We start from the raw sequence: 16,524 nt of genomic DNA, 5'->3' as shown, positions 1-16,524 counted from the left end.
TCCTGCACCCGCATCTCCCTGTGAACTCTGAAATGGATTGTAATGTAGGACCCAAATCCTGAGTAAAGGACTGTTTATGTGTGTATACTTGACTGACTTAAAATAAGACCACCTGAAGCAAGAATAGCCCCATATGGTGATATATATACTTCGTGGTTTACAAATGTTTGTTTTTCAACAACCAAAATAGTCCCTCTTTTGTCTTGCAAAAAACAGATTACTTCAATTTTGTGTGAAACGTATAATGTATCTATGTAAATAAGAGAGCAAAGAACTTTTCTGAATACTTTTATTTTTTTGACACAAATATCTCTGTATCTCTTGGGCATTTTTTTGCTGAAAAAGGAGAACTGGTGATACATTTGTTAATGACATTTAAAAAATGTGCTTCAGTGTATAGAGGTAATAATGTACTTTTTAGGTATGTTAATAATAAATTAAGGTTATAATGGCTGCCATGGTAGAGAAAATAATGAATAGATTAGTCTTAGTAAAAAATTAGTTTTGCAAGAAGATAAGCTAGGGGTATCAAAACTGAAAAAATTAGCTTCATACATTTTACTGTATACAAGTTTTCGATAAATAACATTCAGTTATAGAATGTAATACCTTACCCAGCACCTGACATATTCAATAAATGTTTGTCAAATTTTACTGCTTTTTAACACAGTAATTTTCCTCAGTAATTTCTCAGATAAAACTTGATAAAAGTAAAAAGTTGTAATAGATTCGTTTTGGTTCCTTATAAAAGTGTATACTTCTAGAGGAAATAGCAGCAAGAAAAAGAAAAGAAAAGTGTGTGTGTATTCTAAAAAGTGATTCCAACTCCGATTATTTAAAGATGACTACTTTGACCCTATCTGTAGTTATAGTCCCTGCTGACAATATGCTGGCAACATCCTTGGCCTCATTCTTTTTTCTCTACTTATTTTGGCTTTACAGAGATCAGGTCTCAAGTCATGGGAATCTCCCTGGCCTTCAGCTGCTGAACTTTTCTTTCCTTCTTTTGTTCTTGCCTGGCTCAGAAGGGCATGCCCGATGATGTGTATTATGTTTCCAGAGTGAAGAAATGATCTGGCCTGTGGAATCGATAGAGGAAAGCCTTGGTCTCGGTGGTTTCTTGGTTTTCAACTTACCTATTCTCAGCCAACCAAGAAGCCTCTTTATTAATGTGTTCTGATTAGCTGTTTTAGGTCCCTGTGCTTTGCGAAGCTCCTTTCTCCCACAGAGATATTATTAGGACATAGCCAGGCTAGAAAGGCTGTCAGAAGCTTTGGAGGTAGGAGGATAGGATCCAGAAAGGATTGCAGTAAGAAAAAGGGAATTTCATTTGGTGAATTCCATAGTCCAAAGGTAGCCCTGAGTTGATTCCATTTAGGAACCAAGGGTGGACTTTCTTGTTTGGTTCTTCAGCCCTTTAAGTTTCCTCATCTGGGGCCAGGATATGTATCAGGAAAGAAATCAGCCTTGGTGTGTCCTCTCATTTCTTTCTCTTCTAAACTTCAGCTTCCAGGCATCGTACTGTAGTTTTGGGTGGACTCTTGGGCTCTTCTGGCTTTTTATCAGTTTTCTTTGATTCCTCATTAGAGTTGCTGTCATCAGCCTTCTCCTCCTTTACTACTTTGGTTTCAATCATTTCCTTCTGCTGATTCTTGTTTGTAAAAGGAAAGTTCTTCACATACCTATAGGCATAATTATAAAATTAAAGTGAGACATTTATATGTAACACATATGGCAATAGATAACACTTTGTGATAGTCCGTATTAGCACAGTACACTGGATACCTTTATTTCAGAGAGATTCGAACACATGCACACTCAAATACGTTAATGCATCCCCACTTTAGTGGATTCATTTAGATGAGACGGTAAGTTTGCAGGCTATACTTGAGGCTGGCCTCATAACCCTCCCACCGAAAACAAAGAATTGAGAATCAAAATAAAACCTATATTTTTCCTCTAGATGTCAGTCTGTTCTTTTTATCTCTTGATTTTTCAAAGGGATTGCACTGACCTGTTTGTAAAGGCTGGGTGACATGCATGAGCTGAAATAGTAGGAAAGATTGGGTGGTGGGAGGAAAGGTGAGATGAGGGAGAAAATTTATAATATAAGGAGACTATCATTTCTGTTTTGACCAAGAAAATGCTAACAACAACCTTAGAAAAACACGAGATAGGGATGTGACATAGATTATAAGACCAACAATGTGCCAATAAACCCACCTTTTGACATAGCAAATTGCCAGACCAGCTGCAGCTGCAAAGAAGAGGAGTGCAAGCACTAGCAGAGCCGTAGGGACACCTGGAGGAAACAGACACATGGCCTATTGGTCCTTCGCTTATGCATTGTTTTGTGTTGCTCTTCTTCTTCTTTTTAATTTTAAAATTTTTTATTTACATAAAATATATTATTTGTTTCAGGGGTACAGGTCTGTGATTCATCAGTCTTACACAATTCACAGTGCTCACCATAGCACATATCCTCCCAATGTCCATCATCCAGCCACCCCATTCCTACCACTCCACTCCCCTCCAGCAACCCTCAGTTTGTTCTGTAAAATTAAGGATCTCTTATGGTTTGCCTCCCTCTCTGCTTTCATCTTGTTTCATTTTTTCCCACTTTCCCCCTATGATCCTCTGCCTTGCTTCTCAAATTCCACATAAATGAGATCATATTATTGTCTTTCTCTGATTGACCTATTTCACTTAGCATAATACCCTCTACTTCCATCCATGTTGTTCCAAATGGCAAGATTTTAATTTTGATGGCTGCATAGTATTCCATTGTAGATATATGCCACATCTTCTTTATCCGTTCATCTGTTGATGGACATCTAGGCTCTTTCCAAAGCTTGGCTATTGTGGACATTACTGCTATAAACTTTCAGGTGCACATGCCCCGTCAGATCACTACATTTGTATCTTTAGGGTAAATACCCAGTAGTGCAATTGCTGGGTTATAGAGTAGCTCTATTTTCAACTTTTTGAGGAACCTCCACGCTGTTTTCCAGAGTGGCTGCACCAGCTTGCATTCCCAGCAATAGTGTAGGAGGGTTCCCCTCCCTCCGCATCCTTGCCATCCTTGTGGTTTTGATTTGTATTTCCCTGATATTGAGTGATGTTGAGTACTTTTACTTATGTCTGTTGGCCATTTGGATGTCTTCTTTGGAGAAATGTCTGTTCATGTCTTCTGCCCATTTTTTGACTGCATTATTTGTTCTTTGGGTGTTGAGTTTGTTAAGTTCTTTGTAGATTTTGGGTACTAGCCCTTTATCTGATATGTCATTTGCAAATATCTTCTCCCATTCTGTCGTTTGTCTTTTGGTTTTGTTCTGGTTTTTTTTGCTGTGCAAAAAGCTTTTTATCTTGATGAAGTTCCAATAGTTCATTTTTGCCCTTGCTTCCCTTGCCTTTGGTGATGTTTCTAGGAAGAAGTTGCTGCGGCTGAGGTCAAAGAGGTTGCTGCCTCTTCCTTAAGGATTTGAGGATTTTGATGGATTCCTGTCACACATTTAGGTCTTTCATCCATTTTGAGTCTATTTTTGTTTGTGATATAAGGAAATGGTCCAGTTTCATTCTTCTGCATGTGGTTGTCCAATTTTCTCAACACCATTTATTGAAGAGACTGTCTTTTTTCCATTGGACATTCTTTCCTGCTTTGTCAAAGATGAGTTGACCATAGAGTTGAGGGCCCATTTCTGGGCTCTCTATTCTGTTCCATTGATCTATGTGTCTGTGTCATTGATCTATGTGTCATTGAACTATGTGCCAGTACCATGCTGACTTGATGATGACAGCTTTGTAATAGAGCTTCAAGTCCAGGGTAATGAAGCCACCAGCTTTGGTTTTGTTTTTCAACATTCCTCTGACTATTCAGGGTCTTTTCTGGTTCCATACAAATTTTAGGATTATTTGTTCCATTTCTGTGAATAAAGTTGATGGTATTTTGATAGGGATTGCTCTAAATGTATAGATTGCTCTAGGTGGCATAGACATTTTCACAATACCTGTTCTTCCAGTCCATGAGCATGGAATGTTTTTCCATTTCTTTGTGTTGCTCTTCTAATGATTCTTTATACAGATCCAGACAACAGATAATGCAGGAGAAAATCCTTCTCTGTGACCACAGAGGGGCTACTTAGAATGTTGGGCTCACATCTGCTTCCTTGCTTCTTGCCTATAGAAATCCTTGGCCTTTCCTTGCATCCTCTCTCTATTCTATAAATTGCAATATGACGGAGTCCATTTCCTCTCTGTGGCCTTAAGATGATATGTTGGAGCTAACTGAGTGTAAACCTTTCCTTTTAAATAAGACAAACATTTAAATCATAGGCATTTAAGGTATACATTTTTAAAAGAACTTTGATGTATTAATAGATAGTGATTTATTTTTAAAAGGCTTTGAGTTTTTAAAGGTGAAGCTATTTCATACTATGCAGCCATCAAAAGAAATGAGATCTTGCCATTTGCAATGACGTGGATGGAACTAGAGGATATTATGCTGAGAGAAATGAGTCAATCAGAGAAAGACAATTATCATACGATCTCTCTGATATGAAGAATTTGAGAGGCAGGGTGAAGGGGTTGTGGGGGGTAGAGAAGGAAAAAATGAAACAAGAAGGGATCGGGAGAGAGACAAACCATAAGAGACTCTTAATCTCAGGAAGCAAACTGAGGGTTGCTTCGGGGGGTGGGGGTGTAGGGATAGGGTGGCTGGGTTATGGACACTGGGGAGGGTATGTGCTGTGGTGAGTGGTGTGAAATGTGTAAGCCTGATGTTTCACAGACTTGTACCTCTGGGGCAAATAATACATTATATGTGAACAACAAAAAAGTGAAACTATTTTATACTCACGATTTTTTGTTTAATCATTAATGTTTTTTAGAGCCCTCAAGTTCTACAACTTTATGAAAATTGAGTTTGCATTAAGGTTTTACTTGTATTTGGCAGGTCCTGAGTGCCTACTCTGGAGACAACATCGTTTTTATGTACTGTCTGTCATACATAAACACACAAACACACACATGCAGTGCAAACATAGAAAGCTTTTACCTCCAAACCCAGTGGCCCCATTCTTGAATGCTGCTTTATTTTCGATATATGACTCAGTTTCTATTGCTGTAGATACGGTGCTAGTTTCCACAAAACCTTCCGTTACACAAATCAATTTTCTTCTCCGTTTAGGAGAAGTAGAAGCCCGAGCAGAAGTAGGAGCAAGAGTAGGTGTAGCAGAGTAAGGCACATCAGTAGCTGAAGCTGAGTATGCACTGTCACTGACAGTTTCTGTTGTGTATGTTGCCTCTTCACTATTGAATATGGGATCGTTGGTGGTGATAATTTCTGGAAGGCATGAGTTAATCCAAATATCTGTTGGGGGACGGAAAAATAAGGTAACAAGTAAGTATTAAAACAGTCACCTAATTTTTATTCCTGCCTCTAGTCTTACTCCTCTCTAATCCTCTTACAGTGCAGCCAGAATTATCTTACAAAAATACAGATCTAATCATATCACTTCCTTCCTTAAAATTCTTCAATGACTGCCTCTATTGCATGGCCTCTAACGCCCCCTGTGATCTGTCCCCTGCTGACATGGCTAGCCTTTGATCAGTGTGTCTTTCTTCCTACCTTCTCAGATTTCTTCTGTTCTTTGATACTCTTTCTTTCATATCCAAGGCTTTGACCATGATGCTTTCTTTACCTGTGTCTTTTTTCCCCTTCTTTACTTAGCTCTTACTTATCCTTCAAGTCTCAGATTGAATGTCTCTTTATTAGGCAGATTTGATGACTAGATTGTGTCCCTAGGCATGTTTTTATACCTCTTTATACTTCCCTTGTCAAGGTTCTCATTGCACTGCTCCATACTGGACTGAGCTCCCCGGAAGCAGGATCTCTGCCTGTCTTAGTCATCATGTTATGCTTTCTGTGCCTAGCACAGAGTTCATGCTCAATCAATATTTAATGAATAAAGAAAGGATGGAGGGGCACCTGGGTGGCTCAGTGGATTAAGCCACTGCCTTCGGCTCAGGTCATGATCTCAGGGTCCTGGGATCGAGCCCCACGTCAGGCTCTCTGCTCCGCAGGGAGCCTGCTTCCTCCTCTCTCTCTGCCTGCCTCTCTGCCTAGTTGTGATTTCTCTCTGTTAAATAAATAAAATATTAAAAAAAAAAAAAAGAAAGGATGGAGAAGCAACAGGATGGAAGGAGTAAATGAGGACACCGAATATACACACATGACAATATACACTTCAGGACAAAGATTAAAAAAAAACCTGATTTCTCTGTGCTCTTCAAAATAAAAAAATTTTTAAGGAGGGGAGCAGTGGAGGGATATAGATTTGCTTTCCAATCTGTTGAATGTGATAGAGAGGAAACATTTTTTGAGCATCTTATCTCAGTCGATCATGACAACTTCATTTAACAATTTTATTCAGCTCTCATTTTATAGGAGGAGACTGAAATTTAGTGAAACTGAATTACTTGCCCAAATTCACATAGCTGATAAATGACAGAGTCATGTAATATATTATAGTATGAGTTTGCATCTATTTTAAATTCCTACTTATTTCTGGCAGTAGGTAGCATCAGCTGGACTGTTAGTTAAGAAGAAAAAGTTATTCCATTCATTTTTGAAAAATACAATAAATTACCAATCAAGGTCATGGATACTACTGATAAAACATTTTGACTGCACACATTCAGAATTTTATAATGTTTATTTTACTTTGAAAACATCTCTATTCAAACACATATCATCCTTGACTTTTGCCTTAAACTTTTAGTTACATTTCTTATTCTTGAGCACATGCTTCAGAAGATGAAAATTTTGTAATATCAGGGGAAAGAAATACTGAATACAATAGACCACATTGGGAACTAAAAATACAGAGACATACAGTAAAGTTTCAATTTCCAGGACAGACGTATTTTGATAAAGGTAAGAGGAAATCACTGGGGATTCACAGAGGTGATGGTATGGAGGGTTAATATGTTTGTTCAACAAATATTTATTGAGCCCCAACTATGTGCCAAACACTGTTCTAAGTGCTAAGGTCATGGTACAAAGAAGACAGAGTCCTTACTTTTAAGGGGCCTATATGCTAATGGAAGGATATACTACAAAAAAAAAAAAAAAAAAAAAAAAAAAAGGCCAGGATGCCTTGGTGGCTCAGTTAAGTGTCTAACTCTTGATTTCTGCTCAGGTCATGATCTCAGAGTTTTGAGATTGCTCCATGCCAGGCATGGAGCCTGCTTAGGATTCTCTCTCTCCCTCTCCTTCTGCACCATCCCCTGACCCTCTTCATCTCTCCTAAAAAGAAAAAAAAAGTCAGAAATTTTAGAGGGTGATAAATATTAAGAAGAAATTAAAACAGGGTAAAGATTAAACCGGTCGGGGTGGGGAATATGAGATGGATGCTTCGACTAGGATGATGAGAGAAAGTGGAGAGGTGATACTTAAGCTGAGACCTAAATGATAAAAAGTAGCCAGTCATTGAAGATCTAAGGCAAAAGCATTCCAAGTAAAGAGAACAGGATGTTCAAGAGCCCAAAGTTGAATGAACTCAGTGTGTTTGATGAATAAAAGACCACTATGGCTGGAACACAGCAGTAGCTCATCTAGTATGGAAGAAGAAATAGAACATTCCAGTCAAAGGAATAGCATGATGCAAGAATCCAGAAGTTTGAAAATGTAGTCATACCAAATAATGACAAGGAGTACAGTGTGGTTGGAGAGTAGGGTGTGTGTATGATTGGGAGCATGAAAGACAGCAAGCAGGAGACGATTGGTAAGATAGGCTGGAGCCAGAGTTTTGAGATTCATAATTGCCGTGTTAAAGCATTTGGAATGTATTTTGTAGGAGATGGAATTTTCAACTGGGTCCACAAATCTCCCAACTAATATATAGGAGTTCTCATACATGCTCACTTTTATGTGTAAAAGGCTTCATAATTTACATCATATTCTCAAATAAGAAGTCACCCAAGGGCTATGGAGCAGAGGAGTAATGTAATTATCAGTGGAGGCATGTGGAGGATGAAATGCAGTGGGGAGAGAGTACAGTCCGGGAACAAGAAGGGAGATTATTGCAATTGCAAAGAACTAGAGGAATCTAGAAGTACCTGGAATCCTAAAACTTAGATCTTAGAGATCTCCTAGGAAAGAGTGATTTTGAACTCTGGCTATACGTTGGAATCATCTGTGGAGCTTTTAAAAAACACTGATGCCTAGAACCCAACCTGGGCCTGGTATGTTACTGACGTATAGTCGTCACCTTGGCCGGTGCTATGTGGAAGTAGTATGACTCAAGGTTTAAATCCTGGTTCTTTCCATTATTGACTATGACCATAGCAAAATACGTGCTAAGGCTCAGTTATTTCTCCTGGAAAATATAAATGATACATTTGTGTCATTTCACTGAGGATTAATGAGATAATAAATGTGTGGGGCCTAGCATAATGTATGGGCATGATAGGCTCTATCCAAGAATTCGTTTCCTTTGCCTCTCTGTTCATTAAATGTAGCCCAGAGAGCCACAGTGTGAGGGAGCAACAACAGTCTGATCCTGTGATCCCTACTGGGTTGAGGGCACACCTAGAAGTGTTAGGACCTAGCTCTCCGTTCCCTCCAAACTATGAATATAATTTCTTTAAAATGTGCCAAGTACACTGACATTAAACACAGAGTGTGGCTGGACTCCAAGAGGAAAGATAGGAGTAAGGGGTATGGGAAGGCTTCTTGAAGAGGCTGGCATTTGAGAATTGAGTAAAGAGTAGCAGTTAGCTAAGTGGGGAGGAAGATGGGCATTGTGGCAGAGGAACAGCATGAAACAGATGGTGCATGCCGGGCTGTCAAGGCACTTTGGTCTGGTCTCCCAAAGCTTACAAAGATAGCAATTAAAAAAGACAATTAGGATAAGGTGTAGGGTCAGGTTTAGGTTTATTTTAATCCCCAGACCTCACAAGATAGCTATGAAAAAAAAGGTTACAAAAACAAAGAAACATAGAGTAAGTTTAGGAGTAGAGTTAGGATAAGGGTTAGGTTAACTCTGACCCTCACAAAGATGGCAAACAGAAGCAGATGAGCCCAGTTTATTTGAAAATAATAATATAACCACATAGAGTTGTGAATTTTTCTAGTCACTTTTGCACATAGTTGTTTGCTTGTTTTTGTTTTTGTTTTTGCACATAGTTTTTTCGACAGTACACTGTTAGAGGGCTATCTTCTGGAGACTGAGAGAAATGCAAAGAAATATCAAATTTCACGCAATAGGTTCATTATTCCTAATAAAGTTTGTTTTATAATTTTGAACCTATTATAGGATAAGAAAGTATATTACTTTTATTTATTGGGAACTAAGATCTTCTATGTAAGAAAAAAAGATGCAGGTGCAAAACAAACTAAGAAAAATTTGAATTGTTAAATATGAGTTGGAAATACCAATACAAATTCATAATTTTTAGATATATGTATGTATGTGTAAATATATGGATAGTTATTCACTAAAAATACTGAGAAGCAATGAAAACTCCTTTGGTAATGAGAATTACTTGAATTCAGATCTTGGTTTCTACTTAATATTTTCCATTACAAAGAACCTGGGCTTCTTGGAGAAATAAATGGCTGATTCCACCAGGGCAGAGAAAGTACAAAGTAGGTCTGGAACATGCTATTATTATGTTAGAAAGGAATTGCTCCAATACTAATGAAATGAAGTTTCATATATTAATATTAATATTAATGAAATATTAATATTTCATTAATATAAATGAAAATTAATTCTCATCAATTAATGAAAAATGAAGTTTCATATATTAATATTAATGAAATAGTAATATTTCATTAATATTAATAATAATATTAATGAAATGAGTTGACAAAGGTCAACTGGTAGGGGGCTCCTACTCATCAAATTTGAGACAATTTGAGCATCAGAAAGAATAAAAGGATAATAATTGTAAAGTTGATAACATGTTGAGTTATAACAGAATGAGTAAAATGTCATGTGTCCATAATAGTATAAGGAGGAGGGAACTCTGTGTGTGTGTGTGTGTGTGTGTGTGTGTGTGTGTGAGAGAGAGAGAGAGAGAGAGAAATTCTTCTTTATCAAAGAATGCCAGCTAACAAATGTAGAAGGAAGATTTAGAAAATCACCATCTTGTGGCCCTACATATAATAACTGATTCCAGGAATAATTACCAATAACTGCTTAAACTACTAGGTACAAGATGGTTGGGGTCAGAATATTTGCATGGTGCCAAAATATCAGTGTAGATTACCTACTCATTGCAAGGGGAAAAAAACATATCGTTATGAGTTCATTTAGAGAGGTCTAGCATCTTCTTCAAGTGATCCAAGTTAGCATATTAGTAATGGGACATACTGGTATTAAGTGACTTTTGTTGAGAAGTGATCTAAAGTACACAGTATCATCTATGAAGTCTTTTTAAAAATTATTATCAGTTAGCCAATATATAGTTCGTCATTACTTTTTGATATAGTCTTTTTATCAAAAATATTGAACAAGAGTTGAATCAAGCCTCCAGATCTAACTTTAACTATACAGGAAAAATAGGAGATGGAAGTACAAGTTAAATGAAACGAGGAAACACTCAAATCCAAGTCCTCTTCCTGTGACCCCATTTTGTGAAGTCCAGAGGACTGGGTATCATATCATCATACTGACAGGTAGGAGGAAGGCAAGAGAGTTAAAACACCAGGTCATTTGTCAGGCATGAGCTGGCTATGAGTGATACAGGCATGTGAACCACCAGTTCCCCAGCCAAAAGTGGTGGGCAGAAGAGGCAGAGGAGAGAAGGATAATGGTGAAGCAAATGTTGGAAGAAGCTTTATGTTCCAGTCTTGACCCTGCCACCAACTGAACAAGCCAGATCTCCAGTCTGAGCTATCATTTCATACATGAAGTGAGGAAAGAGGACAAAGTGTCTTTGGAGTCCCTTTCTAGATCAAGCCTCCTGATTCAGAGAACTGCTTGGAACCATTGTTGCCTTTGTGCAACATAATGTTGCTAGTGCTCATAAGATCTCTTGGATCTTAGAGTATGACTTTGGAATCTATCCTTGTATGTGACCACTTAGCTGTCTGACCTTTAGAAGGTCAGATTTATGAGTAGGTGTGAAGGGCAATAAATCATCAGAGGTTCTTATGATAAGCTGAGAACAAGTATTTAGTGAAGGAAAAACTTTCTGAGTTGTTCCTTAGGTAGAGCACTTGGGTTAAAATGGTTGTGGTCTCCAAGCAAGGTTAAAAGAACAACTGTGTGACCAAGAGTAAACCAATTCTATTTTCTAGCTTTAACTCCTTCCTTCATAAAATGATCTTAATCCTTGAAGATGTCAGGTGTACCATCTGAATTTCTTCTCTAAAAAAAATGAAGGTTAAAAGAAAGAGCATGGTTTGAGAGTTAGACCTCTGTTAAAATCTTCGTAGTAGTGAGAACTTAGAAAAATGTACTTATGTCCTCAGAGCTTAATGTCCCCCTCTACAAAATGGAGGTGACAAAGTGTACTTTAGAGAAAGATTGTCAAATTTCAGTGGATAACTCAGTACATTGTTTTGTCTATAGTGGATATTTCCTTACCTTATAAGATGGAGGGCCGTGGGTAATGGAGCCTCCAGGTTACCCTCCCCCTATATTGCCATTTAGTCATACGTTCCCTAACTTTTTCCTCTGAGGGGCACATGACCACCTCTAGGTTGTTCACCGAGGCATTCTTGGGAGTATTAAATGACCATCACCATGATTTCTTCCGTGCTGTTCAGGGTTACTCTTTGTAGACAGATCATAGAGCTAGAGAAAACATGCAGAGGTTGTAGATTTGACTTACCAGATGAGTTGTAACAGTAGGCCAAAAACTTTTTGCTGACTGAATTTCTCCAAATCAGGACACCTGTCCCATTCTTCCCACACTTGGGGTTCGGCAGAATCCGAGGGATGACCAAGAACTTATCTGCAACCCATCCATAGCTATAACAGAATACACATTATTTGAATGGATACATTTATTTCTATTGCTCACCAAGAACACAGTGCTGAAAGATCTCCAGCAGTGTTTATGAATCTAATTGTTTCTCACCTGCAAGTCTCAAAGCCAAACCTCCATGCTGCTTCAACCTGGTCTTTACTGGCCAAAGTTAGTCCCATCAGCTTACAGGCCTCCTGGGCTTCTGCAAAATTCAGCTGCTGGGCTGCCCTTTTGTTCACAAGGGTGACCCCCATAATTCTGCATGGCCCTGAGGTGGAAAGTTCTGCAAAGGAATCACAGAAACCCTTAATTTGCTGCTGTCCTTGTTCCCAGCTCTTCTTCCTAGTAGAGCATTATTGTCTTGATATAGCAATGAAGCCCTTGTGGCTGAGACTGAAGTTTAGAAATAATGGAACATAAGCCAGGCATTTCCCACAAGGTAATTACTGCTGGGTTAGCTGGGTCCTTGCTCTTGTCCAAGCTATACCTCTCATCAAATCGGAGTCTATCATGCCCCACTGCATAGTTGCCTTGTTCCTTATGTGGAGGCTTTGGCTACCAGTTCCTGGGGTTGGGTCTAGGTGATGCAGTTGTGGCAAACCTTTTTGGAGTCTATAAAATGGAAGGTCTGAGACTTTGAGAAAGATAGAATGTGGGCTCTGGTTAGTAGAATAATTAACAATACTCCAAACCAATGTGGCTTGCGAATACCGCTGTTTCTGAGTTGGGCTGAAAAATGTTGCGCTTGGTGTAACAGAATGTGAGCCTTCTCAGTCCCGGGTCTTCTCTGACCATTGGGGGGCAGGCTTACTCTGAAGTTCCTGGAGGAACAGGGCAGTAAACCTTGCATGGTGAGGAAACTAAATTAAGAAAGCTGAGTTTTAGAGTTAGACCTGTATTTAAATCTGGCCTATGTCACTTGCTGGCTCTGTGATCTTAGGTTAGTTACTTCATCTCTTTGAGCCTCAGCTTCCTTATTTATTTGAGATAATTGAGATAAATTGAGAAATTTATGATAAAATGATAAATGGAGAAAGTAACAGTATCTATTTCATAGGGTAATGAGAGTTGAAAGAGTTAATTCAAATAAAAATGTTTAGCATAGTGCCTGCCGCACAGTAGATGCTCAGCAAATCATAAATAACATCATTAGGTTATCTTCAAAGCTTTCTGGTTTTAGTCAGCTTATGATTGATCTCCCTAGGGAAGCTGAGGCAGTTGAACAGATATGTTGTAAATATATTTTACTCAAAAGTTAATGAATCCAAGAATTCTTTTGATCCCCTTTCTTGATTCTGGGATTTATAGACCTGTATTGCAAAGTTGTATCACATTCATAGACCTGAAACTGCAAAGTTGTATCACATTCAGGTACATTATTCCTATTGGGCTTTATCCACAAGAGTCCGTAAGAGGACATTACAATCTTCTAAGAAGTTGCTTGTACACAGATCTGTGCATTGGATGCCCAGTTAAATGCTTTGACCACCTTCTAGGTTGGTATTTAAAGTTTCTTCTAGCAAACGTTAAAGGAACATTTCTAAGTCTTCCACTGACCTTGCAGTGCTCTGGAGCAGGGGGCTGGAGGAGGGCATATGTATATGATGTACAATAATTACAGATGGCTTTATTTGCTTCCAGACCTTGCTCTCGCGAAAAGAGACACTAGAGTGCCAATACCTCATATTAGTGTTTGTGACAAAACAGCCTCTTATGACTATGCACTAACACTAATACCTATACCAATACTGGTCTTAATACTAATGCTAGTATTAATTCTAACATCTGTCATCTGTTTATGTTGCTCTGTGCCAAACCCTGTGTCCTTTAATAGAAAGTGGAGGCTCAGGAAAATTAAGTAACTTTCCCAAGCCCAAGGATATATACACCAAAGACATAGGACAGATTGGGGGCACAAACCCAATTATGACTGACCCTAAAACTGCAGTTCTTAACTAGGACACTATTCTGTTTCCTGCTGTATTATAGGGGAGATGGACACACACCCACACCCACACACACACACACACACACACTATACAACTAGAACTGGACTCTCCAAACACACATTTTCCCTGGAACTTGGCTTATTTAGTCCACGAGGTTGCTATTGCTCAAATCCCATGGCTGCAAAGAAGGTTTATTAATTACACTATCAAGTGGTCTTGATATTTTCTCATCAAAACTTATTTTTACTTTAAAGTTATCATTTAGAGTAATGATAGACCTATTCTGGGCAATAGACCTAGCCTTGATTATTTTGTCTGTTATTAATTGGCTCTGGGACCTTGGGCAAGGGAGTGTTCTCATCTATAAAATGGAGATGGTTATATCTTCTTCAGAGAATTTTTGTCAGAATAGATAACTTATACCTAGCAGGGTCTCCATCATAGCTAGTCAACAAATAATGGTCATTTTTATGCTTTCCTATTTAATTTAAAGACAAAAAGAAGAAGCTGGAATCGAAGAGCTACTCCACTAATCTCTTCCTTAAGATTTAAAAATGTATATTTTATTTATTTGACAGAGAGATAGAGAGAGAGCACAAGTAGGCAGAGTGGCAGGCAGAGGGAGAGGGAGAAGCAGGCTCACTGCTGAGCAGGGAGCCTGATGTGGGGCTTGATCCCAGGACCGTGGAATCATGACCTGAGCCACAGGCAACTGCTTAACTAACTGAGCTACCCAGGCGCCCCTCCTTAAAATTTTATTTTTCCCTTAAAATTTTTTTAGGAAACAGCAGGCATAGTAGAAATAACCCATGCTTAGGATCAGACAGAGCTGAATTCAAACCCAAGCTTTATTATTTACCATCGATATGGCATTAGGCAAGTCACTTGGCCTTACTTGAGCCTGTTTCTTCACCAATAAAAGTCTTCTTAGAAGATTAAATGAAATTTTATATATTACATATATAAAAATTATATACAATATATGTAATATAAAATAGTTTAATTTCTTTAGGAAATTTTTGCCATCATCAAAGATGGTCTAAAGAATGCGATGGATTGGGGAGGGTATGAGCTATGGTGAGGGCTGTGAAATGTGTAAGCCTGATGATTCACAGACATGTACCCCTGGGGCAAATAATACATTATATGTTAATAAAAATAATTTAAAAAAGAAAAAAAGAATGCAATGGAATCATTGTCATAGAACAATTTTGAGTTCTACTTAAACTTAAAGTTTGAGTAATGGCAGCATTGTGGGGAAAAGTGAATAATATCTCCAGAGGAATTTCAAAGAGGACAAAACTAACTTGAAAGTAACAGTTCTGGTATTTGAAAAAAATCAATTATATAACTGTAACCTCTCAAAAATTAAATACAGCAATAAATGAAGCAACTCAGGATATCTGATTCCAAAATATTTTATATCACAGAGCATCTGCCAGCATAGGAACACACAATTTTCCTTTTAAAGTGCTCAAATTTTCATTTGCCTGGAGCTGTAATTGAGTGATTTGTGGTTATAATTTTTTTGCCTACATTGCACAATGAGGTTAGTGGTTGGGCATTTCAAAAGCCCAGAAATCACTTGAAGTCCTTCCTTTGGTAGGGAGCTAATGACTAATATTCAAACCTACATTTTCACAAGTTTTTTTTTTCCAGTTAATTGGCTATTTATTTCATATTAAAAACATATATGCAGTAGAGTAAAATTGAAATTAAAATAATTTCAATTATTTTGAATTTCAATTTGAATTTTGAATTTAATTTGAATTTCAATTATTTTGGACAATTATTGCTGACATTTCCAAAAATATAAAACAAGTCAATATTTAGTGAAAGTTGGCCATTTTCCCCAAGCTTAAAATTCATTACAATCATGGTTTGTTTCTGCAGTGAAACACTTTTAAAAAACAAATGATCTTTCCTCAATGTTTTGATTCAAGATATTCCCATTAAAAAAAGAGTCCATAACCAAAAATGAAAGTCAAAATAACATAAAGGTAAATGTGAATCATTTTGGTGAAGCTAACAATATGGTGAAAACATTTCTGGCAGAGCAATTTTACCAATTCGATCTTCTATTGACATTGAGGATAACCCCTACTCCCAGCACTCCACACTTAAGATTTTGGTAGGCTTAGGACAATTTGCAAGATCTTGCCCTGCCTCAGGTTGAAAATCTGGTAGAAAACGTACCTTCTACACGGAGAGATGTGACCAGGAGCCTTGTTGTCCAGATGGAGGCGAGAAGCAACACCAGGCTGAAGCATTTGGCCATTATGCCAACGCTTTCCGAGCCAGAGGAACACTCTGGATGGTCAGTGGCTATAATGGAGGCAGACAATCACCAGTCTGGATGGAGACTTCTGGAAATATATTGGAGCCCCACTGCTCCACTTCATAACTGAGACATCCGGATTTCCCTGCTTTCAAGCTACTGACTTGGTCACTGGGGGAAATGAGTGACGTCCCTTAAATGCCCAGGCTGTACTTTGTGGATTGCTTTCTGGAAAATTTAGCTAATGCTGACTCAGAAAACAGACAAATGAGGAAGGCAGATAGCACGGCATGAACTGCTGGAGGTTTCCCCAAT

The 16,524-nt window shown here is 38.2% G+C and overlaps 1 protein-coding gene across 1 annotated transcript; it reads right to left on the bottom strand.

Annotated features, from left to right (window-relative positions):
- Positions 1-275: 275 nt before the first annotated feature.
- On the bottom strand, positions 276-16,444 carry LYVE1 (lymphatic vessel endothelial hyaluronan receptor 1). Its single transcript, XM_046017910.1, has 6 exons — positions 16,128-16,444; positions 12,094-12,265; positions 11,845-11,984; positions 5,054-5,368; positions 2,224-2,302; positions 276-1,682 (listed from the first exon to the last, which is right to left on the bottom strand). Exons 1-6 carry the CDS (start codon positions 16,207-16,209, stop codon positions 1,496-1,498), a joined length of 975 nt encoding a protein of 324 aa, XP_045873866.1. The 5' UTR covers positions 16,210-16,444; the 3' UTR covers positions 276-1,495.
- Between the last annotated feature and the right edge of the window lie 80 nt (positions 16,445-16,524).

The sequence above is a fragment of the Meles meles genome, chromosome 8 (assembly GCF_922984935.1).
Source record: "Meles meles chromosome 8, mMelMel3.1 paternal haplotype, whole genome shotgun sequence".
Taxonomy (NCBI): Eukaryota; Metazoa; Chordata; class Mammalia; order Carnivora; family Mustelidae; genus Meles; species Meles meles.
This window is presented reverse-complemented; position numbering and strand designations above follow the sequence as displayed.